Genomic DNA, 27,027 nt, shown 5'->3' with positions numbered 1-27,027 from the left:
ATTACAGCCGGCTTCGGCTTAGCACTTGCAATGTACAAGGTGATGGGGCAAAAAGCACTTCCATGAAGAAAGGCGTTATGTTGGGGCACCTGGGTGGTTCAGTTGGGTAAGCATTTGCCTTCAGCTCAGGTAATAATCCCAGTATCCTGGGATCAAGCCCTACATCAGGCTCTGTGCTTAGCGGGGAGTCTGTTTCTCCCTTTCCCTCTCCCCCTGCTTGTGCTCGGTCTCCCTCAAATAAATAAATAAATAAATAAATAAATAAAATCTTAAAAAAAAAGAAAGAAAGAAAAGAAAAGAAAGGCACTATGTGTACACCACTTCTGCTCCATTCAGAAATTCTGAAAGGCAAATATATTATTCCCATTTTACAGATCAGGAAGCTAAGGCTCAGTGACATGGCATTTGGCTTAATCTCATAGAGCCTGCAAGAGGAAGTCTGGATTTGAACCCAGATTTGACAGGTTCCATAACCTGTTCTCTCTCCAGCTCACCGAAACCACTCCATAAATTTCATGGATAGCAATGAAAATTTGCTTCTATGTTTCTGTGAGGGGTAAGGTTCTGATCCACCACTTCAGGTGTAGACTGCAGGATGTGGCCTTTGAGTTGTGGGTCCTGTTGTGAGGGTAAATGTGCAAGGGGCCACTCTTCATCTTATTCCTCTTGTGACACTGGCAGACGTCTATGAGGCTACATCCAGTTGTCCCCAGCCCTTTCGTCCACAATTTCAAATGCATCTCTCTGAAGGACCATGGCCCTTGGTCTCCTCGTTGGCAAAACTGTGAGGCTTGTTGGTGATGAGGATGGCTAATAGAACTTTCTGCACTAGTGAAAATGTTCTATTTCTGTGCTATCTGATATAATTGCCACTTGCCCCGTGCTGGCCATTGAGAACTTGAAATGTGGCTAATGTGACTGAGAAATGGGATTTTTAATTTACTTAATTTTAATTTGAATAGCCACATATAAAGAATCATTACCATATGGGACAGTGCAAACCTAGAATGATCTCTATCATTCTTTTCACTTCTGATCTTATACATATTATTAGGTTGCAAACAACATTTTTTAATGAAATGGCATGAGGTATTAGAAGGGAATAGAGAAAGAAAAAATATCAGGACATATCATGTGTACTAAAAATAAGTTTTGTTTGCGAAACTTTTGTTTCACATATTTGTGTACTGGGTCATTTTGCAAAATTAATTTCGTCTAGTAGTTCATGGTCAAAAAAATTTGAAAACCTTTGCCTGTCGCTGAGTAATGTCACAGAGACCTTGAGAGTGACAGGCTCGTATGGTGCTCCTTTATCCAGCCTGGGGCTCTGCAAGACCTCATTTTGGGAATATTCTGTTCTTCCAGACCCTACAGGCATATGATGAGCATGTGACTTCTCAGATGGTAATTGGAAGTGACTTTGTGGTCATCTATCTGTCTGGATGCAGAGATCCCAAACTGGTGGCCCACAGGCAGAATACACCCCCACAGATAAGCCTTTTGAGGACCTTAACTTGTTTTTGCAGGACAGTGACCCCCCGGGACCCAGCAGCTTCTTCTCCTTTAGGTGAGCCAATCTCCCCGGTTTGGGTTTCAGCCTCTTGGATTGATTTTCCACTAACGTTACCTGCCTGGCCCCTGAAGGCCTTTTGTGTTGCAGCCTTGTTTAATATGCATAGAATATTGGATCTGAAAGGAAACTGAGAGATCCAAGAATGCAAGCCTTTTTCTTTTTAGATGGGAAGACAGTGACCCAGGAATGGGGCGTGTCCTGCCAGAGGCCTCCCACAAAATAAGCGATTCCTCTCAGGGAAGAACCAGGTATTAGCAGATATCTTGGTAGGACTGAGGAGGGAGGAAGGGGGGGGAGGGAGGGAAGGAAGAAAGGGAAAAGGAGAGAGGGAGAGAGAAAGAAAGAAGGAGGGAGGGAGGAGATGGAACACAGTGGGATGATGGTGAGCCATCCTCTCAGCCTGGGGAAAGGAGGACCTGACTGACAGCTCAGATTTGGGGCTGGGGAGATGCTACTGTGGAGTAATGGGGCTCATAGGTGAATGGATGGTGGCAGAGGTCATCCAGGAGAGCCCTATAGAACTTGGAGCAATGGGACAAGCACTTTGGACATGAAAGAGGGGCCTGCGGGGCACCTCTGCCCTCTGAGCACTGAGGCTGCTTGGGGTGGCTTTGAGAATCCCCTGACTTGTGTCCCTTGCACCTCATTTTGGCCTCCTCTCAGGCAAACTGTCCTGATCTGAAGCGAGAGCATTTCCCTGCTGGTCCTGGTGCTGCCAGCATGATGGGGACTCTGAGCAGGTTCCTCCCCTCTCTGAGCCTCAGGGCTGCATCTGTAAAGGTGTGACTGTGGAGGAGATGGAGCCCAAGGTGCCCTGGGGGACAGCTTGGAGAGAAAGGGAATCATAGGTAGCTCCATGTCAGGCCCTACTCCTCTTCAATCACAGAAACTCTGTGGGCCCCAGGCGGGGCCTTTAAGTGCCTGGCAGTGTGGGAGAGAAGTTGGCCAGGGGTGAGGCAAAAAGGAAGAGGTAGGAACCATGGTGATCTGGAAGGATTTAGAAACAAACACCAGGCGGCCCAAGTAAAGCGTGTCTGGGAGCCCCATGCAATGCAAGCAGTCCCTGGTCTAGGGGATGTCCCTGAATGCCCACCAGGTCACCGGATGTTTGCATTCCATGCATGGTTTATGATGGAATCAGTTCAACCTGGAGGCCATTTCATCATTTCAAGGAAGGGTTTGAAGCTTTAAAAAAAAAAAACAAAAAGGAAAACGAAAAAGAAACCTCTAGACGATGTTTTCTATATGCCTTCCGCTCTGATGTTAAAAACCTGTAAGTCAAGGGGAGCCCGGGTGACAGCTGATGTTTCTTGCATTTCTCAACAGTATCTCAGAGCCTGATGGCCTGCCAGCCTCAGGAAACAAACATTGTATAAGTATTCAAACCTCTGGCTCAGAGGCCAAGGGACTGAGTCACTCAGAGCACAAGACAATTGCTGGTTTCCTGGTGTTCTCTACTTCCAACATGGCTTCCAGGACCTCATTCGAAACCCAAATTGTATTTTCAGATAAGCTGTAGCGATGCTGGAAAGGATGTCTCAAGGCCCCAGTGCAGGGCAGCCCCATGCTGCCTGCTGGCAATGCTTGGGCAGGTCCCCTTCTTTCCCTCGGGATACACTGGGCAGAAGGAGGCCCAGCTGGGAATGCCCCCTGGGAGGGAAAATCAAGCCTCTTCTAGATCTACAGTGCCTGTCTGAACCCTAGCTCCAACGTTTACATGTGGTATGACTTCAGGCAAATTAATGAACCTCTCTGTGCCTCAGATTGCCCATAGATAAAAGAGGGATTCTATGGTATCTGTCTCCTGGGGCTGAGAGAATTCAATGAGATGGTGGGTATGAAGCCTTAGCGAGGAGCCTGGCACAAAGTAATTGCCCAATTCATGTTAGTGTTGGGCTCTTCTTACAGCCCCTCAGGGTCCCTGACTGGGGGCTTGGTAAAGGTAGTGAGGAACAGAGTCAGCAGAGACAAGAGATTTGGTGTTGATTGACAGGAGGCACCCCCTAGTGGGAAAAATGCCAGATACGCTAGGGATTTTCCCCTTCTCCGTCAGGTGTCAAATAACCCTTGGCTCTAGATCAGATTTTTAAAAAACCCCATGCCCCAGTGTAGCAAGATGATATTCTTGAAATATTAACTGGTATTTCCTTCAGCCACCCATCTTGCTCCTTCCCCTTCTATTCAGGGAGGGAGGCCTCAGGGCCAGGATGGGCAGCAGAAAGCAGAGACAAAAGAGGTCGCTTCCTGGCTTTTGAATTTCAAGTCTGTGCCCTCAAAACAGGAAGGATCCATTACAAAGCTAAATATTCTAGAGAAAGTGTAAGCTAGAGAGGGCAGAAAGGGCTCCTTTAGCCCCAGCTAACAAAAATGATTCCCTGGCCCAGAGGTGAGGAGGAGAATGTCAGGGAAAGAAATGAGAACACAGATCTATTTGAGTCCTTAGACCCCGCTGGGCTGAGCCCTGGACCAGACCCCCAGTGAGGAGGTGGATGGGGGCACAAACTGGCTGCAACTTAGTTCTGCTTATCTTGAAATAGGAACCACGCTGACTTATAAGAAAGAATTGAGGGCTTTTTTTTTTTTTATCTTAAAGTGTTTTATTGAATTCAATCAGAAGTATACAGGTTTTTTCTTTTCTTTTTTGTTACAACGATAAGATGAACATAGAAATAAGTGGGAAGTTAATTCTATGACTCTGTATCTAGACCAGCTTTCTGAACTTACCAAATCAATAACGAACATGCAGTTCCCATTTTAGCGAGTGACTTCACCATCACGTGAGGAACACCTTCCAGCCGCGGGCCGCGGGGCAGGCCTCCTCGCCCGGGCCCTGGTCGTGCTAAGGACGCAGCTGGGTCTAGCAGGTCCGTCGGCGGGAGCCGCCGTGCGGCAGCTGGCTGTCGGGCAAGAGCCGTCTGTCTGGCCGAGAGCCTGCCGTTCTGACACGTGTCCTGACAGCACACTTCGGGAGAAGGTGGCTCGAGCCATGTTGCCAGCTACACTCCATGACCACAGAGCACGCTGCCGAGCCTGGCAGAGAGAGAGGCTGGGGAAGGGTTTCTGTGGCGGCGGCGGTTTTACAGTAGCGTTTTGGGGTGACAGACCATGTTGCTGACACGGGAAAGCGTGGCCAGGCCGGGCCATCTGGGCAGGGCCCCGGGGATCCCCAGGGCGCTCCCGCCTCCGCCCTGCGGCACCTGTCAGCACCTGAGGAGCCCCACACGCACACCTGTCTGGCCGTCCATCCGGGGCCAGGGAAAGGGCTCGAGGCGGCCATCCCCTAAGCCCCGGGGGCAGCCATCACGGCTCCTTCATCCTCCTCCTCGGCCACAGATGCTCAGTTACTGCGCCCAGTTTCCTGGTCTGTACCCCGCAAGCATTATTCTTCAGTCTGTGTGAAATTTATGTACATATTTTAAACCAGCCGGATAATGGATGGATGATTACTGTGTGGGGGATAATCAGATACCCCTGGTAGCCTCCCCCAAGCCCACTCCCTCCCCAGAGGGACCCCCCACCCCTGCCCTTGGCACTTCTACATGGCAGGCAGTAGAGCTTCATGGTGAGAAATGCCTCCTTCTGTCATTTACTAATGGTATGGCCGTGGGCAAGGGACCTCAGCTCTTTGGGCCTCAGCTTCCCCATCTGTAAAATAGGGTAATAATACTGCCCCCTCCTGAATTACTAGAACTCAGTGAGATGGCATATGTACACTGCTGAGCCCAGTTCCTGATGGAGTAACCACTCTGCAAATACTATCTCTCTTATCCTTCCAGGCCTTTCCTTGGGCATTTGCCCCTGCTCGCTCTTCATGCACGGCTTCATTCCAAGCTCCCTCTTTATGCTTCTGTATCTTGGACCACTGATCCGCCCCCACTCAGCCCACTTAGACTAATGCTAAGCCTCAGCACGACTCCAGATTTATGGAAATATATTCTTCAGTGAAGTCTCTCCCTCACCTTTCTGTGACTCGTGGGCCAGGCTGCAGGTTGCGCTCTCTTTTATCCTGTTATCCTAGAACACACAGCTTCAGACAATGACGTGGGAAGCCTAAGTTCTCTCCCTCTCCCTCTGGGCCTCAGCCTGCTCATTTGCTAAATGAAACCATGGGACTCACCTTATTCCTTCTTGTATTTATCCATCAAGTACTCATTGAGCACTTACACGCCAGGCACGGACAGTGCAGAGGCAGACAGGACACACCTGGTCCCTGCCCCGAGGCTCACAATCTCCTGTATTAGGTAACCTCCCAGTCCAGGGAGATCTGATGGGTGCCAGGGATCCACACGATGAACACAGATGTCATGACAAAATGAGATATACACACAGGGCCCTCAGGGGTTACCAAAAGCAGCTCTCACAGTCTCCCTAGCGGAGTTTTCAGAAAACAAATCACTCACCTCTTCCGAGTATGCACACACAACTGACACACCAACACGTCCCCCTGGAAACAGCAGATGTGCCCAAAATATACCGCCCCAGGAAAACATAGATCATAGCCTCTGTTTCCCACAACAGGAAACACCCAATTCACACATTCCTCTGCAGGATACATCCAAAGCGTGTCAGCCACCCACTTCTGCAGCCCACAGAAACCCATCAACAGAAGCTCAGCGATTAGTGGGGGGGCGGGGGGCGGAGAGAAAGAAGAGGTTGCTTTAAGGTGGTGAACGGGCTGCAGCCGGGGCTTCTCTTCCTGAGCAGCAGCAGGGAGGGGAAACCAGAAAACCTTTGCCCAAGTTGGACTGGTCCCAAAATGAATTTGATGATGCTTGAGCCAAAGTCGGGGGTAAGTGGCAGGGGGCAATTCAGAGAGAATTCCTGCATTGAGTTGGAGGTGGGGGTGCGTGACTTCAGAGATCCTTTAATATCAATTATTGCTTTTATTTATTAAGCAGTGTTCCAAGCGCTTTTATATAATTAAATTGATTTAATACTCACAGATGACTTGCATTGTTCCCATTCTAGAGATGAGCAAACTGAGACAGGTGTCATCATGCATTTAACTTGTTCAAGGTCACACAGCCGGCAGGCAGCAGAACTAGAATACAGACTCAGCCCTCCTGACTCCAGCATCCACACCCTGAACCCCCGCACCTGGTGCCTCTCAGCGCAGAGATCCCATGTCACCGCCGTCTTGCCCCAGGAGACGGAATCCGGGCTGCACGCCCCGGTTCAACTCCAAAAACCAAACTCAAGGTCATGTTGTAAACGACGAGAGACTCTTCTATACAGACCCCACCCTAACCTGTCAGGCAGACGGCTTTCTACCGGTGAAATGCCTGGATCCATAGTCGGCTCTCCTCCTCGGTACTTAGGAAGTACCTGTGAACACACTCCGGGTACTTTGGGCCCTAATGGAGCCGTGAGTTGCCGACGTGTGACAGTGGCATTACCCAGCCGCTTCCCAGGGCCCTAGGCTGTTGCAAGCTCATTTTGGAACTGGTTGATTCTCCCTGCTTGATGTTTCACTGTTCAACCAGAAGCACCGCTGTTTTTATTACACTTCCAGCCATTTTTCACAGCTGTTGTGCTGTCTCCAAGTCAGCTTTGTCACTCTTTTAATTATACCCCAGGATAGCATAGGTGCTTCTACTTTCTAAAGACAATTTTAAAGATGACTCGATTAGAATGGAGGGACGTCTTTTTCCCCAAGGTCAGGCCACCCTCAGGGGAGGAAGGACCAATCGTGCAGGCACCACTTCAGTAAGGAGAACGTAACTGAGGTCGTGTTATCTGTGAGGGAGGAAGCATGCTACTATCTGCTTTTAAAAGAGACGAATCTGATGCCAGCCCGGACTTGTCGATGAGAAACTCCTGAGACAGGGGCGGCAGCCAGCCGGAGGGAGGGAGAAAAGTCAGGTGCAGGAATTGGGTGCTGAGCTTATTTCTTGCTCTTCGACTCGGGTGCTCCTTTCAACTTACCGGAAGGCCAGCCACCCTCCCTTTCCGATTTGCTGTTGTTCTCCAACACTTTTAAATGATCTCTGTCGCCTTTGGGAAGAGCTTTACTTGCAAATTTCGTCGTGGAATTAAGTTGTGTTTTCCTGTAGAACTAAAGGTCTGCTGTGCGTCTATTTCAGACCCTTCATTTTTTCATCTCAAAGGCATTGGCCAGCTGATTTTCTGTCTCAAAAAAGTAGACTGACAACCATTGCCAGTTGACTTCTTTGCTTCTATTCTTGGAAAAATTAAGATTGTCCAGTCTCGCAGTAACTGAAAAATTGTGATTTTTTTTTTACAAATTAGTATTTATTTCATTGCTTGGAATCTTTTGTTTCCAGATCAAATTCAGGATGGGTGAATGTGTGTGTAATTGGTTCCGATTGCAAACTGCTTTTGAGTACAACTTTAAAACTCTTCAAGGATGAAAAGGAATAATTTAAGTCTGAGGTGGTACACCCGAATTAATTTGTACATGTTATTTTTATATAAATAGGATGCAACCAGACTTCATTTCTTGTTCCCTAGTCTCAGCCTGGTGTTCCGTTTGTGGCTCTATAAAGTTGTAATGTCCAATAATGATACCACTAGCCACATGTGGCTATTTAAATGTAAATTTATATTAATTAAAATGAGATAAAATTAAAAATTCAGTACTTCAGTCACGCTAGCCATATTTCAAGCACCCAACAGTCACATTTGGCTAGTAATTATTATATTGGACAGTGTAAATATTGAACATTTTTATACTCAGAAATCTATTGGACAGCACTCCTTACAGACTCGGAACTGTCAGTGTCTCTCCTAGGTGCCCTTTACTGGCCAAATAACATTAAGAAGCCAGAGATTCCCTACATGCATTTTAGAAACATATCACATGATCCAGGTCTCTAAACTTGGTAACTTCATGGGTTATTTCACAAGTCAGCAAAGCTAATGTCCTTTGAGGCCCATGGCTGCTCTAAAATGTTGCTGTCAAGGACAAGCGGTTCAAAATTCAAGTACAAGTCAATTTGAATTCAAGAGACATTTGTACATAAGACAAATGTTATGAATCATGTGACTGGTTTCTAGTACTTTCTGAGATAAAAGTTCGTGGAAATAATAACCAGCAGAAAATCAACAATAAAATTTCAATGTTTTGCGGGGGAGGGGGGTAGCTAGAGATTGGTGGGAAAAAATGGCACCTTCTCTACACACCTACACACACAGCGTATGGTTTGATTATGTCTTTGATTTAATCACCCAAGGCTACAAAATCTTGTTGGAAACGAGGTGGCTTTCAGGGCAAGAGCAGATATGGCATATCTCAGCCTAGCTTCCCTTGACCCCTAGAGCTCCTGTTGGCACTATCTAGATAAGAAAAGGTCTTCACGCGTCTGTCTATAAGCTCAAATCTTGCTATATTGCTGCCCTTTTATAATCACAGTTTACATCCACAATCTGGAAGAACTCGCACAAATGATGGCTGCGTTTCTATTTCTGGGATTATTTACAAACATCGGACATTTGTGGGTTTCCAGCCACAGTTAGCAGGACCAAAGCAGCACCCTCATCCTGAGGGAAGCAGCAGAGTTAGGGTTGGGGGGGGCCCATCACAAGCTCTGCCCCTAGAAAACCCATTTTCCTAATCTGTCCCCTCACTCAGATTTAACACCTTTTTATCTGAGTGGTTCAAAGGCTGAGCCTTGACTGAAGACCATGATCACAAATCAATTTCCCCCAGAAAATCAAATCAGGGAAAAATCAAATTGATCTTGGAAATTGGTTCTTGAGCAATAAGGCAGGTTAAATTAGAAGAGGTAAATGAGAATTCGTGCAGTGATTCTGGAGGGACTTTTGGATACTTTTGAGACTTTTCATCACTGTTGGTGATGATTATCCTGTTAGTTCTTAACTTGATTTTTGGACTCCCAGCTTTGTTTCCCTCAACAGTTGTGGATCACTACACTGCTCATATAAACAGGATCTACATTTTTCTCACAAATTGGTGGGAGAGGGGAGAGTGAAATATTTTCCAGGGTTGGTGAGCACGAATCAGAGAAAGAAGAGGAGACAGGATGAATGGTTATGGACATTCTGGGGGTGGGGAAGGATTGCTCTGAGCTGTGGGGCGGATGTGATGATCATGGTACCAGTGAACATTTACGGAGCACTTCATGCACTTTTCGAAATGCTTTACATGTATTAACCCATTTAGTGAATTAATTAATGATTTCGTTAACTAGCTAACTCACTTAAATTTTGTCTTAAATTTAAGACAGGAGAAAAGTTGAATAAGGGGCATGGACTCCTCAAGACGAAGATTGTGAGAAGAATATTATCTCCCACCTCAGATAGCAGAGTTGTCAGATGCAACATTTTCAGGGCTCAGTAACCAGCTTTTTGCCTTACAGGGCACTGGTGATTTCAGGAGACGTGTAAGTGGAAGATAATTGAAAGTCCATGGGCACCTGGGTGACCCAGTTGGTTAAGCATCTGCCTTCGGCTCACGTCATGATCTCAGGGTCCTGGGATCAAGTTCTGTGTTGAGTTCCCTGCTCTGCAGGGAGTCTGCTTCTCCCTCTCCTCCTCTCAATCTCTCTCTCTCTCAAATAAAATCTTAAAAAAAAAAAAGTCCTGTTTTTCTGTTACTTGTCTTTAAAAGGAAGAAGGCAGCTGAGATCAATTACAGAGGCCATCTTTGAGAATCTGAAGAGAGCTGTAGGATAATGTACATAACACCAAATTTTATATTTAATTAGAAATATTAGATCCCAGGTGTATCCATCAGGATATGCTGCAGTAACAAGGCCATAACAACAAAAATCCCTCCTTGCTCGCCATAGATGTTCGTCCTGGGTTAGCCTTGGAGCTGCGCTCCAGGACTCAATCAGGGATCCAAGCTGATGCATCCTGCACACCATCTGGGGTATCACTGGTTGCTGGGTTATGGAAAAGGCAATATGGCAGATCACAAACTGGCTCCAGTTGAAAGTGACACACACAATTTCCATTCACATTTCATTGCCAAGCAAGACACCATGTGCCATCCTTCATTGTGCCTAGAATAAAAGATTCAACTTTCAGTGAACAGCCATTAACAACGACCACACTAGGTCAAGAAGCCCTGAATCGAGTATTCTCTAAGTTACTTTGCAATTCAAAGTTCATGTGAGTCCAGATTAATTTATAATATGCTTATTCAAAATTTAGGCAGTAAACCTGCATGTCTAAATAGTAGACATAAAATTCCCCTCCAATCAGGGGGTCATCTTTATAGCCAGGACAAGAGTGAGCCTTCTCCTAATAGGATATGAGCAAAAGATTTTGGACTATTGCTTCAACTTTGAAAATTGAGGAATTGAGTTCTCTCCTGATCCCCCTAGGGGCTTCCTATAAGAGAGAAGATTTGGTTCCTCATTAGCAACGTTATCTCAGTAGCTTGTACATAATGAGATTGGACCAGACAGCTGTCAATATCCATCCCAACCCTGATTTTTTTTATTCTAAGCAGGTGCCTACTATTGTTAAATACCAGATAACCAGATTTTAGAGTGGTCAAGCAAAGTATATCTCAGGGACAGGCGATCTGGAAAAGTAGCCATGAGAGAGTCTGGGCAAGGGGATAATAGACTCATAAGCTAGTAGAGCTCTACGGTATCATCAAATGCCCAACTTCTATTGACCTCAGCCCCTTCTTAATCTCTACCAGATCTTTTTTCTTAATTATATACTTTTGACATTTTCTCAGTGCTATGGAAAGTGCCACTCAAAGGCAGCTTTAAGATGAGTCCCCTCACCAACCTCCTTCCAACTAGAGTGTCTCCCCTTTATGCCTCTTTCGTACAAAGCCTGTGCTACCACTGACCACCCTCATTTCATAGATGTCAAAACTAGAGCCCCAGAGAGGGGATGTCACTGGCTTTGCTCAAAGGCCAGTTGGAGGCAGGATCAGTCACCCATTTCTTTGAGACCCATGTCAACCGGAAAAACCAAATTCTCTTTGAGAAATTTGGGACCTGGTTTTGATCCAGAAATCATCCAAGAAATGGTATTTCTGGGTCATTTACTTTGAAATACTCTACTTCTTTTATTTTTCTTCTTCCATGAATTTGGCCTCTATTATGGCAAAGAAAGGTTACGCTCACTCATAAGTCTCTGCCTGCCTCAGGAGATTTATGGACTCACATCTTGATGGTGCCTTAGCTTGGCATATGCAGCCTGGTGATGTGTTGAAGGTACTTGGCTAATTACCTGCACGCTTTCTGCTTTTTCTCCCAGTTAGGATTATGATAATGTCTTATAGCAGAATTCCTAAAGAGGAAAGGCCTTCTGGATAGTGATCTCTTTGTTTCTTTCTGCAGTTCCTTATCAGCAGAATCTTTACAATCCCCGAGGCAGCTCCAATGTCATCCAGTGCTACCGGTGTGGAGACACCTGCAAAGGGGAAGTGGTCCGTGTCCACAATAACCACTTCCACATCAGATGCTTCACCTGTCAAGGTAGGAGGCCCAGACTCCCATCGCCCCTGTCAGATTGCAGGCCCTGGTTTCACCCACAAGACATGCCACAGGGGCAGGCAGAAAAAATGCAGGCCGATACCTCTACAGGCCTAAAGAAACTTTCCTTGAGCCTTTATGAGAACTCTCCCTTAGGCAGTGTGGAGTGAAGAGGAAGGGAAGAGTTGGGACGTGGGGGAGGGAGGGAAGCTGGTGACCTCAGAGGGGTAGTGCTGACCCAGGAAGAAAAAGGCAATCCTGCAAGCTTAACCTACACAGCCAGAGAGACTCCTGTCTTGTGCCTATGAATCGTTTGAGAGTGAATGAAACAGCAAGCTTTCCTGGCTAAAATTCAGTGTGGCCCTGAGATGAGCACCTATTCTATGACCGTGTGGCAATCCTCAAAGGTTAGGTTTAACAAGGGAGAAGGTACATTATGACTTCACTAAGGTCCGTAATTTGGAAGCAGGTGGATGTTGGGTTACCTCTGGACTCTTAAATTATGAGTTCCTAAAGAAGCAGGATAACTAGCAGCAGGAATAAAGAAGGACTCTGCTAAAAGAGCCCGGGGAGCCCTCTGGCCCAAGCAGGGCAGCCCCCACCCCCCGCGTGGTCCCTGACAGATGCCTTTCCAGCCTCCACTTCTTGAGGCTTTCTGTTCCACAAGGCAGCCATTCTGAGGTTGTATGGCCCCATGGGTTTAGAAAATGTTTGACCCCAAACCAGTAACTTCCACCTGTTGGTTCTAGATTTGTTCTCATGAAGTTTGATGAATACTGCACGTGTGCTGTTCCCTGTGCCTGCCATTCACATACTTCTAGCCAGGTCACCCCATGCCTGATTACACTGCAGGTCCTTACTTTGAACCTCATCTGAAATGATTCCAACTTGTATCATCTTGGAGTCTTCCTTGATCCATTCTGGTTTGTCACTGTCATTCTTAATGCACAGTGCCCAGAACAGACCACGGTTCTCAAGGTCTGCCAAATACAGTGGGGGCACCCTTTCCATTAATATGATGGATGTTGAATTGACCTCCTGAGGAGCCACTTCACGGAATTGACGTATATTGAATTTAAGGTCAATTGAAACCTCAGATCTTTTCATTTTAGTAATTGCTTCCAAACTCAGTCTCATGTGTCTGAGATTGACTTACACTGCTATTGAGAAAAACTCTGGATTTCTTCCTCAGGATCTCACTAGACACTGCACTGAGCAAATCAATTACATATTCACATTTCCTAATGTTTTTAATGGAAGCACATATGGAATATATTTTAATTGATGTGATTTAAATTCTATATTGAGACTTGGCAAACCCCTTTAGTGTAAGCTGACCTGCGAAAGGGCCTTGGCGAGTGGCCATTTTTACATCCCTAGAAGTTGAGGCAGGAAAAAGGGTAAAAACAACAAAATTGTTCTAAGGAGGTTTGAGCTAGGACTGTGCAATTGTATTCTTAAGAAAGTATGTTAGTTACCCTTTGCTGAGACCAAAATTTAGTAGTTTAAATAATTTTTTGTTTAGCTCATGATCCTCTGGGTTGGCAGGGCAGTTCTCCCAGGCTGAGCTGGCTCTGCTTGTCTCCACTCACCTCATCACGATGATATTGGTGGGTCACCTGGCAGTGGTTGGCAGGCTGTTGGGCTGAGTGCCTGCATATGGCTTCTCATCCTCCAGCAGCCTGGCTTGGATTCATTTGCATGATGGTCTCAGAGTTCCAAGTACAGCAAGAGAGCTAGCTTCAGAAAGCAAGACCCTTTTAAGTCTCAGCTTATGTCATACTTGCCAGTGTCCCATTTGCCAAAACGAGTCAAGTGGCTGACCCAGGTTCACAATCATGGAGAAATAAACTTTGCCTTTGGTGGGAGGATTTGCAGATTTCAAGGGTGTGAATGCAGAGAAAGGAAGAATATGGCCATTTTGACAATCAGCCACGGGGAGGGTGTAGAATATCTTTTCATGGAGATTTTAAGGGAAAAAATAGATTTACTTTTCTGACTGTTTTCAATGTCAACTTGCTTAGAAGTGAAACAAATGAGAGAATTTTTGTTTCCAGCAGTAACCAGTTACAGTTACCCTTAAATAGCCTCATTTGAAAAAGTTAAAATCTCTATGAATTTTTTGTATAGTTCTTTTACCATGCACTACTGCACTGACATGAAATGAAAGAATCTGCAGAGGTGAAAAACAAAAAGAAAAGCAGAAATCCTCGTGTGACTGCCAATGCCAGATTTAATCCTAATGGTTTATGCTAAACCTTGGCAACCTTGTGCTTTTGCCTTGACGGCTGTATAGATCATAGAGACATAGGAAGTAGAGGCTAGAGCCTGGTCTAAGTAGGAATCTAATAGGAGACCTCTGAGTAAAGTTGAAATTTTCCCCTACGAAAATCTTACTTTCAATGTATGGATGGATGAGAAATAAACTGGAGAAGGAGACAGCAATGAAACTTGTCTGTACTAACTTTGGCACTGGGCAGAGGAGAATAAAACTTGTACCAAAACGTCTACCTATAATCCACCCTGAACATGGATTCATGTTCTATATTCATGCTATATATTTGGCATAAATTTTAAAAAAGCGAAACAGAATTTAAAAGAAAGTCATCCCACACTTGGCAAATGGCAGAAACAAGTGATATTCCTCTTTGGAGGAACTCAGCTTTACTCCAGACCTCAAAGAACTCCCACGGGTAACATTATCAGCAAAATGAGTAACTTGCAGTCAAAAACACACAAATCATAATGGAGGGAGAGCCACAGAAACAATGAAGAGAGAATCAGAACCTCAAAGGCTTCATAAACTTGTATTTTGTGACATTATATGATGACTACATAGGATACATTTAAATGGGTAAGAAGAGTTATTTAAAAAGAGCAAGAAACAACACATTATAACAAACAGCACAGTGGATTTGGAAAAGAAACAAAACTTTAGAAATAAAAATATATAATGTTTGAAATTTAAAAGTCAGTGTATGGATTATATAGCAGATTAGATGTTGCTGAAGAGAGAATTAATGAACTATAGGATTTAGCCAAGAAAAAGGTATATACATATAGTGCAGAAATATAAGAAGGTGGTAAAAATAAAAGATCAGTTTATACATGGAGAAAATAGTGGAAAGGTTTGACGTATATTCACTCAGAGTTCTAGAGATATGTAATAGAATACGTGAGTGGGAGGACAGTATTTGGAGACATGACAGTTATGCAATGTTCTAGAACTGTTCAAAGACACAAATCCTTGGATCCAGAAACCTAATAAATCCCAGTAGAAAAATATAAAAGAAACCCACCTGTATACATCATCAGAATGAAACTGAAGATCACCAAAGACAAACAACAATTTTAAAAACAGCCAGAGAGAAGAAATAGATCATCTGCCTACAAATGGTAAGTAGACTGAGAGCTAACATGTTAGTAGCAACAAGGAAGCCAGAGACCAGTGGAATAATTCCTGTATGTACTGAAAGAAGTAACTGTAAAGTTAGGATTATGTATTCAGCAAGAGTATTTTTCTAGACAAAGGCAAACCTATAGCTAACATCATACTTAATGGTGAAAGACTGCCTGCCTGCCTCTAAAGTCAAAAGTAACAAAAGGATGTTTGCTCTTACTACTTCCATTCAACACTGTACTGCAGGTTCCTATTGGGTCAGTTATGCAAGAAAATGAAATAAAAGACATCCAGATTGAAAAATTAAGTAAGGTTATTTCTATATGCACATGACATGATCTTATATATAGCAAATCCTAAGGAATGCACTAAAAAACTCTTAGAAATAACAAGTTAATCCGAGTTTCAGGATAAAAGATCAATATACCAAAATCAATTGAATTTCTATACACTTACAATGAACAATCTGAAAATAAAATTAAGAAATGATTCCATTTACAATAATGTCAAAAATAAAATACATAGGAATAAATTTAACAAAAGTGTAAAATGTATACTCTGAAAATTACAAAATATTAAAGAAGATCTAAATAAATGAAAAGAAATCTCATTTCATGGATCAGAAGTCTTAATATTGTTAAGATGGGAGTATTCTTCAGACTGATCTAGATTTAAGGCTATCTTACTCAGCTCAGGCTTCCACAATAAAGTACTGTAGATTGAGTGTCTTACACAACAGAAATTTATTTTGTCACAGTTCCAGAGGCCAAGATTAAGGTGCCAACATGGTAGGGTTCTGGTGAGAGCTCCCTTCTTGGCTTGCAGATAGACATCTTCTTACTGTGTTCTCACATGTCGGGGAGAGAGAGAGAGAGATGGCAAACTGGCTGGTGTCTCTTCTAAAAAGGGCTCTAATCTCATAATGAGGGTCCCACCTTTAAAACCCTCATCTAAACCTAAGTATCTCCTCAAGGCTCCATACCCAAATACCATCACACTGGGGGTTAGGGCGTCAAAATACAAATTCGGGGCAGGACATTGTTCCGTTCACAGCAAATGCAATCCCCATAAAAATCCCATCTGGTTTCCTTGAAGAAATTGATAAGCTGATTGTGAGATTAATATGGAATTGCCGGGGATATAGAATAGCCAAAGCAATCCTGAAAAAGAAGAACAAAGCTGGAGGACTCAAACTTCCCGCTTGCAAAACTTACTACAAAGCTCCAAGAGATAAGACAGTGTGGTACTGGCACACGGATAGACATACAGATCAATAGAGTTGAGAGAGCAGAAATGAACCCTTAGGTTTATGATCAGGTGATTGTCAACAAACCTACCAAGACAATTCTACAGGGAAGAGGAGTCTTCAACGAATGATGCTAGGAAAACTGGACGTACATATGCAAACAAAAAAACAAAAACAAAAAAAAAATGAAGTTGGACTCCTTCCTCACACCATACACAAAAATTAGGTCAAAATAAGTAAAAAACCTACATGTAAGAGCTAAAACTATAAAACTCTCAGGAGAAAATATAAGAGTAAGTCTTTGTGACCTTGAGTTAGGCAAAGACTTCTTGGCTATGACACCAGAAGCACAAACAACAGAAGAAAAATAGATGAATTAGGTGTCATCAAAATTAAATACTTCTCTGTGCTTCAAAATATACCATCAAGAATGTAAAAAGTCAACCCACTGAATGGGAGAGGAAATTTGCAAAACATACATCTGGTAAAGAACTTGTATCCAAACTATATAAGGGAGTCTTACATCTTACTAAGAAAAAGACAATCCCATTTCAAAATGGGCAAAGGATCTGAATAGAGGTTTCTCCAAAGAAGTTCTACAAATGTCCAGAAAACACATGGAAAAAAATGCTCAAAGTCATTAGCCATCTAAGAATGCACATCAAACCACAAGGAGACACATGTCACGCCCACAAGATCGGCCATATTAAAAAAGACAGAGAATACAAACGTTGGCAAGAATGTGGAGAAACTGGAACCCTCCTCCATTGCTGGTGGGAATGCAAAGTGCATAACTGCTGTGGAAAGCAGTCTTGCAGTTCCTCTAGGAGTTCAATGTAGAGTTACCATATGACTTAACAATTTCAAAGCCATAGATGTATGCTTAAGAGAAACAAAAACATATGTCCATGCAAAAACCTGTGCATGAATGTTCATAGTAGGATTATTCATCAAGTCAAAAATTAGAAACAATTCAAATATCCATCAACTAATGAATGGATAAATAAAATGTGGTGGAACATTTTGCAGCAATGCATCCACGTGGATGAACTCTAAAAGCACAAATGTCCCATAAACATGTAAGAAGATTCTCAATTTCATTAAAAATCAGGGAAGTGAAAATTTTAAAGTGAAATTTAAAATCACAATAAGATGGGGCACCTGGGTGGCTCAGTCGGTTGAGCCAGACTGTTGATTTCAGCTCAGGTCATGATCTCAGGGTCATGAGATCAAGCCCGAAGCCCGGCTCGCACTGAGCATGGAGCCTACTTGGGATTCCTCTCTCCCCCTCTCTCTGTCCCTACCCCACCACACACACACACACACACACACACACACACACACACACGCACTGCTCATGCACATGCGTGCTCCCTCTCTCTCAAAAGAGAGAGAGAGAAAGAAAGAAAGAAAAAGAAAAGAAAGAAGAGTGTGTTTTAAAAAAAATTAAATAAAATCACAATAAGATGACATTTTATAGCCACCATGTTGACTACATATATTATCAGCTTAATGATGATATGGACCAGTGGAAACTGCTGGTAGGAATGCAAATGGGAAAAACTCTGGAAAACGGTGAGGCTTCACCTCACAGATACAAGAATGTTCAAAGCAGCATTTCCATAAAACAACAACAACAACAACAACAAAAAAAACTGCAGGCAGTTCAAATGTCCTTCAACAGTGGAGTAGTGCGATCGTGATACAGACCATGGGATACAGCACAGCAGTAAAAATGAAAAATGCAGTTACATGCATCGACATGGACGAATCTCAAAAACATGATCCTAAAAGTATGAAGCAAACACAGGAGAATAAATGCAGTAGGGTTCCATCAATATAAAGTTCAGAAAGGGCAAAACTAGACAATGCATAATTTGTGGTTACATCAGAGGTGGTCAAAGTAGAAAGAAAAGCAAGAGAATGGCAAACACACGATTAGGGACAACATGGGGAGGGGATGCTTTCAGGATATGCGAACAGGCTTCAGAGGCACCGGGAATGTTCTGTTTCATAAACTTGGGAGCGGGTACCTGGGAATGCATTTTATTCTTCTTCTTTAAATGGTGTTTGTATATTTACTACATTTTCTGTATGCATAATATAGTTCACAGTTAAACGTTTAAATGTTAAATAGGTCACCCTCAGGAGCCCTTCTAACACTTTAGTTTTGAAATTCCGTAAAACTCCGTCTCATTTGAAAAGCTGAAAAATCAACAGAATCCCACGACAGCCTCGTGGGCTCTCGGGCGTGGGTGTGTTCTCAGTTACCACACAGCCCCTTCACTTCACAAATGAGGCGGCTGAGCTCGAGGGAGGTGAGGTAAGTTTTTCAAAGCCACGCAGCACCTGAGTGGTAGGACAGAAGCAGGGACCACGGTCCAGCGACCCCCAGCACAGTCCGTTTTCCCCTGAAACAGGCAGTGACTGTAGGCAAGGTCTCTTTCTGGGCGTTATGTTAACAGTGAACATTCATTCTGGATTTTCTCAAAGCAGTTCTAACTTCTCATATCCTGTCCTACTGTCAAACCAAATGATCTTCTTTTTTTTTTTATTAATAGATTTTATTTTTTTGATTCACAGAATAACGCCTGTCCTGGGTGTTGTGTTAAATTCCACATCAATTCCATACTGTAGACCCTCTCCAAGGCCTTTCCTGTTATTTGGCTGTCAGGCTCTGCTCAGCCTCAAATACATCTCTCCCGCTGTCCAGCTTGCCTTCTATCCCCATGTTCCCCACTGTATTTCCAGGAGCCCCCTGAGATTCTTATCAACCTTTACATCCTTTCTACCAAAAACTTCCTCCTTCAACTCCTTGGGGGAAATGGAGGAACTGATTGTTCCAAGTTTTCTTATGGCCTCCTGGGTTTGTCTACTGGGAAAGGTGGCTCTGAGGGTGGAGCTGGCCGGGGAAACAAAGGAGAGAAAAGAAGGAAAAAAACAGGAGCTGTTTCCAATGAGGTCGTAGGCCATGACCTCACTAATTCCACAGCCATGAAGTCAATCGATCTGCCACCTGCACGCCCCAGAACTCCCTGTACTCTGGCCTGGCCTGCTCTTGAGGCATTGTTTGATGTGATGAATTTTCACAAAGCCTGGTAGAAGATGAACCCTCTGCCGTCAACCACCACCACCACCTCCACTAATAGGCCCCTGCCTCTCTGCAGGCAGGGTTGGTCTCCAGGGCCCTCCAGCCCCACCTCGCACTGAGTTTAAAATGTTTAGGCACCTGGTAAGCCCCAAAGGAAACTCTGCTTCTCCTAGACTCGTGGCATATCAGTGTCAGAAGAAAAGTTCAGGTCACTTTTTAATCCACCTTCTTCATTTTACGTACATGTGAACAGAGACCAAGTTCATTGTCACCCAAGAGAGTTAATGGCAGTGACAAACTCAGAGCCCAGGCGGTCCAACTCCCAGAATACTCTATCTCCCACTGTGCTGCACAGACCCCCTAATGCTGTGACCTCTGGGGCTCCCCTCCCCCTCACTCATCCTGGCCCCATAAGCCTGCCTCTGGCCTGCAAGGTGAACACACACTTGCGAAATGCTTCTGCCCTGCGCCTAGAAGTCCATCCTCTCTTTAACCTGGCTGCTTTTGCATGACAACTTCCCTATGGACAAGGGGGTAGTATTTACTGGGGTGGCATCAACCAATCCAGACCAGGTCCCCACAATGACAGGCTTGGAATTCCATCTTATTTGTTTCCACACCATTGAGCTTGCTTCAGAAAGCTGATCTGTGCTAACCAAGTCCTCAAGAAACCAATGTATAAAATCAGAGTGCCCTTTTATTAATGGAAATAAGAGCTGTCATTCTCCATTGTACTAGTTTGCATTGCCCTGACCAGCTGCTTCCCACAGGTCTATGTAGTAAGTCAAACTATCAGTCACTTAGTGAATGCAGACTCAGAACAAGGGGGCTGGTCATAGGGTTGGGATGGGCTTCCCAGTGGCCTTCCTTTGATTGCTGGCCAGCCCCTTCTTGGCTGACCAGCCCCGCTTTAGCCAGACCGATACACTCAGCAGTTCTGGTGGCCCTGAGAGCCATTCGATCTCTTGGAAGAAACTTTGCCTCTTTCTGCCCTTCCCATTAGGTGTTGATTTCGTAACTTAAGCCTCAGAGGGAAATTTCATTTGCCACGTTTCCAAGTCCATTGGAGGTAGGGAGTCCCACATGATTCAGTCGTTCAAGCACCTAGAATTACATCCACCTACTCCTCTATCATCGGTCCTACACATCTTCATATTGTCCTCAAGGATATCCCATAAGACCTTATGACATCATGTTGCCTATCTATGAAAAAGCTATCAATGCAATTGGTCATTTTTGCAACTGGGTGATGGGACATCATTATAACCTTCTTTCTTCTTTTATGTCAGAGAGTTTCAAAAAACTTTTTTTTAAGTTTTTGAAAAACTAGGAGAAAAACTATCCGTGGCTTCTCAATATCCCACAAAGCTGGACTCAGGCCCTCCTCCAACTGGTCTGTCAATATTTTCCTGTATTACTGCCCTCCACTCCCTAAAAACACCACCCCTATCCCAGTCCCACCTCCCCACAAATACCACTTGCAACCCCCTGCTTGTGTGCTTTAGCTCATTTTCGGCCTTCAGAGTTCAACTTAAGTGCCCGCTCCTCCAAGAAGCCTACCATGATCCCTCCGCCACTGACATTGCTCCCTTTTCCTCCCCACTCACAGCACCTGCTGCCCGCACCAGCCCATGGCCTATCGCCCATGATGTATGTTCTCTAAGGTCGTCTTTTGGCATATAGTGTTAGCTCTTCAGAGTTCAGGGATCGTGTTTTATCATTCTTGCCTGGGAACAGACTGATTCTCTATGTCTATGGTGAGAGCAGATTATAAACTTCAAATCATCCATCCTACTGCCATCCTAAATTGTCTTCACCTAGCACAGAACCATGCACAGAGAAAGTGCCCAGGGAAATTTTAACTGAATGATCTTATCCAATTCATAATACCACCAGTTTGGCCTTGTGTGAGCTAGGCAGTCCTAAACTTTCATCCATGCGTTGAGAAGATGGTACAACACCAGTGGTCCCGTCAGGATCAACTGGGGAGTGCGCTAAAACGCAAATACCTGGGCCCTGGCCCCCAGGGAGTCTGATTCAGGCCCAGGCGTCCGCATCTTAAGGAGCCCGCAGGTGACTCCAATGCAAGTGGTCTTCAGGACACACTTTAAGGAGCACTAGCCCCACGAGGTCCGATGTGCCACCATTTTCGGGCCACTGGTGACCAAGTCAGACGTCAGCCTTTTCCCCCGTGAGAACCTCATGCTTGCCCACCTTCCCTGGACTCAGCCTGCCCTTGATTCTCTCCTTGTTCCCCGCAGTATGTGGCTGTGGCCTGGCCCAGTCGGGCTTCTTCTTCAAGAACCAGGAGTACATCTGCACCCAGGACTACCAGCAACTCTACGGCACCCGCTGCGACAGCTGCAGGGACTTCATCACCGGCGAGGTCATCTCTGCCCTGGGCCGCACCTACCACCCCAAGTGCTTCGTGTGCAGCTTGTGCAGGTGGGCAGGTGGCCAACAGAGGCTGGGCCCCTCTGCCTGAGCCCTCTGGCGGTGTGGGGGCTCACAGGGCTGTACACTGAACACTTGGATTTCTAGGCTCTCGTGGGTGGAACGATCTGACAGGCCAGTGCTTTTCAAACCTTTTAGCAGCTGAATCCTGTCTGTCAAATATGATCTCATGTAAAACACTAGTTTGTCTAGCGATCAAGACAGAGTGAGGACCTGAGCCACCACCCTCAGCCTCCCATTTCCCATCAGAAGTCCTCAGAGGAACTACTGAGTTCCCTGAACCCATTTTGGAAACCAGGCATCTGGGGCAGCTCCCGCCCCCTCAGCCTCATGTAGTGTAGAGATATCTGTCTGTAGCCCTCCTCCATGACCCTGGCAAGTGATCCCCTCTCTGTAAGCCTCAGCTTCTTCATCAGGAAAATGGGCATCAAAACCATCCCAATGTTGTTGGGTTTTTGTGAAGATAAACGAGATGGTGTTTGCAAAGACCATAGCTCAGTGACTGGGACATAATTGTGTCTGCTTTTGCTATTCTCGTCATTATCACATGATAACCATCTAGGCTCTCAGGCAACCTGGTAGGCAATGGAAAGCTCGCCCTTCCCTCTCCCTCGTGCCCTGCATCCTGGTTCCTTGTTAATTTAGCAGACGTACATGAAGGGTCCACTGTATGCCAAGCACCACATTAAGGAGATGAAAAAAGTAAAGGAGACCTCAGCCTTGCCCACAAATACATTAAAATTTAATGGACTGCCCTGATTAAGTCGTACGTAGAAACATGGTTTGGAATAAATGTATGCCTTTTTTAATTAGGAAAGGAATTTATAATTAATTATTCTCCCGATAAAATAACTACCTGTTGGTTACCAGTTAGGGTTCCTGCTGAGACTAATGACACAGTGTACAAGAAAATAAAACCACCCAGTAGAATTCATTCATTCATCCATCTCTTAAAACCTGGGTCCTGGGCCCCAGAATCCCAGACCCACAGTAGGGTCCATATGGTTTAAAGTGAAGTTTCTGTCAAGCCCCATACAGACGCAGTGCCTCCCCAAGGTCATGCTGTGTCCTTTACCACAAGTCAGTGCCTGGGCCTCGATGAGAACACAGCTTCCCCAACTCAAGCCAGCACCCCCTGCCATGTCCCACATTGCTAATACAAGGGCAGTGGAGCCACTGGAAGCCTATGTCAGGGGCACTCAGCGTCTGTATAACAGGCTGTCCCCGACTTCATGCACGAGAGCAGCTGAACAATGGGTTCAACAGTGCCAGGGATTCGATGTACAGTTTATCTTTGTTTAGGGAGGCAGGACATGGACCAGTTTGAGACCTTGGGACTCGGAAACCCAAACTGCACAAACGCAGGGGAGAGGAAGAGATTATTTGTGGATTTCTAAATGTCCTGGATAGTGAAAGGAAGAAATTTTGGTGAATTTAGGGGCTGACTGAGTTCTTCCTGATATATGGGGATAGGTGAGGTTGGGATGGAAGAAGTCTTTCCAGAAAGAAGGGGCAACTCTGGGAGGAACTATTAACCAATTCATTTACAGATGAGACATACAAGCTTCACTAAGTGTCATGGTGTGCCCTGGGTTAAAATCATATAAATGGCCCAAGTGGGGCTCCAGTTCCTGTCACCGCTCCCAACTGAGTGGCTTGGTCAGCCTGGCACCGTGAACAGCACTTGAATTTACCTGGCATAATAGAAGGCAGGCTGTGTGTATGAGCTTTGAACACATCTGCTGTCAGCTCACCAACAGACATGGTGAAGAAGAGGTGTTGCATTTCTCTTCCATCTCCCTTGTAGGAAGCCTTTCCCCATTGGAGACAAGGTGACCTTCAGCGGGAAAGAATGTGTGTGTCAGACATGCTCCCAGTCCATGACCAGCAGTAAGCCCATCAAGATCCGCGGACCAAGCCGTGAGTCCTCCCCGTGGGCACCTCCCTGTCTGCAGGCCATGTGCCCTAGGGCTCCCTGTCCCAGCTCTGTCATCCGCTCCTGCAGGCCCGGAGGGAAGTGGGGGAGGTTTCCACCCTGGAGGACTCCTGAAGCCTGACCCAGTTGGCATTCAGCCCAGACTCACAAGCTTCCTTAAGCAGAAATGCAGGGAAAGCAGGCTGCTGATTATAAACCATGACAGCCTGTACCATGTTTGGCCACTTGGGTGGGGCTCCTCTAGGATGAGCTAGGCTCCCTATCTTATCTCCCCTTGGGATCCATGTTCCCCAGGGCACCCTAACAGGGCTGACGAAGCCACCAGTGGTTCTCAATTTGTACAAATTCCACCAGAAAGTATACACAGACTCATCTTAAGAAGGAGAAATATGGAAGCAAACCACAAGGAATGTGCTAGTGTCTCTTAGAAAGTGTCCCGGGGAATACTGCATCAGCTTCACTGCGTAACTGTAAACATGCAGATTTTTAGGCCCACTTTGGACTTTTTTTTTTTAATGTTCTTTCATCTTTTTTTTAAGATTTCATTTATTTACTTGACAGAGAGAGAGCAAGCAAGAGAGAGAGAGCAGGAACGGGGAGCAGGGAGGGGCAGAGGGAGAAGCAGAGAAGCAGACTCCCTGCTAAGCAGGGAACCTGACGCGGGGCTCGATCCCAGGACCCTGAGATCATGACCTGAGCCGAAGGCAGACACTTAACCCACTGAGCCACCCGGGGACCCCTCCCCACTTTGGACTTCTAAGAAAGGAACCTAGAAATCTGCATTCTTAATAAGTTTCCTGAGTGATGCATTTGTGCCTCCTAAGACTGAGAACCGCCATTTAGAGATAAGGGGAACATCTGCCTCACCAGAGTAAATGTTATGTCTCATCACTGAACTATAGATTTGGGGAGAAACTGAGAATCAAGAGTGTGCCTCGGGACAGTCATTCGAATTCATGGAACATCCATTCCCCTCAAGTGTGTCTAGTGGTAAGATGTCTAAATCACTGTTCCCAGATGCCCTTGTCAGGCTGCTGACGGCAGGTGCCCACACAGACACGGCCCTGGCCCCCGGGGCCCGCCAGAAGCCATGCTAGGCTCCCGTGTTCTTTCACATTACATGACACTCCCACTGGTCTCCACAAGAGAATCAATGAGAACCCATTAGCCGCCAGCCCTGAATCACTGTGCGGGCGCGGCACCGACAGAGTCAGCGTGCCTGGGCCACATCCTGCCGAGGGGGTAAGCACAGAACACCCCGAGTCAGCAGGGCTTGGCCCCGAGGGGCTCCATCAGAGCCCGCCTGGTGTGGTGAACTGGAGAGAAAGACGACGGGAAGGCTTCCTCCCTAGCCCTTCCTTCCTCTCGATCTAATCAGATCTGCTCACAGAATGTGCAGAGCACTTCCTTCAGCGTCCTCGGTGACATTCAAGAACAGTTTGCTGGTCTGAGCAGGTTTCCATCTTGAGATGGCTGAGTGAACACGCTGTTATCGCTCATGATTCCTTGAAAGCATCGTGCGGAATGACAGCAGGACTGGAGTACTGGGATGCAGGACCACGGCCCTGTGACTGACGCTGCAGAGGCGCCCAGAGACCAGCAGGACCGCGTGTGAGGCAGTAGAGAGAGGCTGGCTAGAGCCAGGAGCATGCCAACCCTCTGTGTAAAACACAGCAGACACAGAGCCTCGCTGGGGCTCCATTTACCCAGCTCTACGGAAAGCAAATGTATTAGTATCCAGGAGCCAGACTAGCATACGCCATAGTGTGTAAAACGCTCTCTAAATATAACGCGAGGATGCTGCAGACTCAGAGATTTAATCTGGAAAGCACACCAAAGAGAGAATATGATTCCTGAATCTGTTATTTCTCTTGGCTTGTACTGCATTACTACATGCATCAGGGACCTCGGAGAGGTGGGAGAGTTCCTTGGCTGAGTGTGGGAATCCTGCATGAGAGCGTGTCCTTGAGGAGAAGTACTAAATGTCTCCACCATCATTCTGCAAGTCCAAAGGCAGAGGAAGGTGAAGAAGAGCGAATAATGAGAAGCAAATGAGCACATAAGCAGTCTCCAGGGGGAGTACCCAGGGTCACGGCTCATCTTGTTACTCACCACGTAAAGACAGTGAGCTGTGGATCTACACCTTTTCTCCCCGAAGGTGGTCACTGTCCATGCTGCAGATAACTAGAGGGGGTGTTGGAAGGTCTGCTGAGTTCCCGAAGGGTAGAGGGAACCAAAACAGAGTCAAAAGAGGGCTAAGATGAAGAATGTATCATGGAAAAGGAAAAAGAAGGAGGAAAAACCTGCTGTATTTTTGATCTACAGGGCTGTGACATTTCACCCTGGAGGGTGAATAAAGACATTCTGGAACAGCAGGGGCAGTTATCTGCTCAAAAGAGATTAAGAATACTCAGGCACTATCAAGAGAAAAGAATTGTGTTACCTTTTACAAGAATAAGAAGTATTTCCTCACCATTTTCACTGAGAGGAATCAGCAGCAGTAGCAACATCAGCATCACTGACATAACTGTCACGACCGTCACTACCGACACCACCACCACCACCATACCATCACAACTGTCACCATCACCACCACCGTCACCATCACAACTGTCACCACCACCACCATCACCATCACTATCACAACTGTCACCGCCATCACTACCACCACCACCACCATTACCACCACCACCACCAACACCACCACCACCACCACCATTACCATCACAACTGTCATCACCACCACCACCATCACTACCACAACTGTCACCGCCATCACTAGCAACACCACCACCACCACCACCACCACTATCACAACTGTCATCACCATCACCATCACAACCGTTACCGCCATCACTACCACCACCACCACCACCACCATTACCACCACCACCACCACTACC

General features: G+C 45.6%; 1 protein-coding gene across 5 annotated transcripts in view; it reads left to right on the top strand.

Annotated features, from left to right (window-relative positions):
* The window catches only part of ABLIM3 (actin binding LIM protein family member 3), a 108,580-nt gene that overhangs the window by 25,742 nt on the left and 55,811 nt on the right, over positions 1-27,027 (top strand). For 3 of the 5 annotated variants that reach the window (XR_012377575.1, XM_025867276.2, XM_073890886.1), the window contains exons 3-5: positions 11,863-12,000; positions 21,996-22,179; positions 23,996-24,108. Coding sequence is in view for 4 of the 5 variants with exons in the window: in XM_025867276.2 (XP_025723061.1) it covers positions 11,863-12,000; positions 21,996-22,179; positions 23,996-24,108 (435 nt within the window). In the remaining variant the exon portion in view is untranslated. The remainder of the gene's footprint in view (positions 1-11,862; positions 12,001-21,995; positions 22,180-23,995; positions 24,109-27,027) is intronic. The other 2 variants (XM_073890884.1, XM_073890885.1) reach the window with 2 other exon arrangements.

The sequence above is a fragment of the Callorhinus ursinus genome, unplaced genomic scaffold (genome assembly GCF_003265705.2).
Source record: "Callorhinus ursinus isolate GAN/ISIS: 27379988/994484 unplaced genomic scaffold, GSC_fseal_2.0 scaffold3, whole genome shotgun sequence".
NCBI classification, from domain to species: Eukaryota; Metazoa; Chordata; class Mammalia; order Carnivora; family Otariidae; genus Callorhinus; species Callorhinus ursinus.
This window is presented reverse-complemented; position numbering and strand designations above follow the sequence as displayed.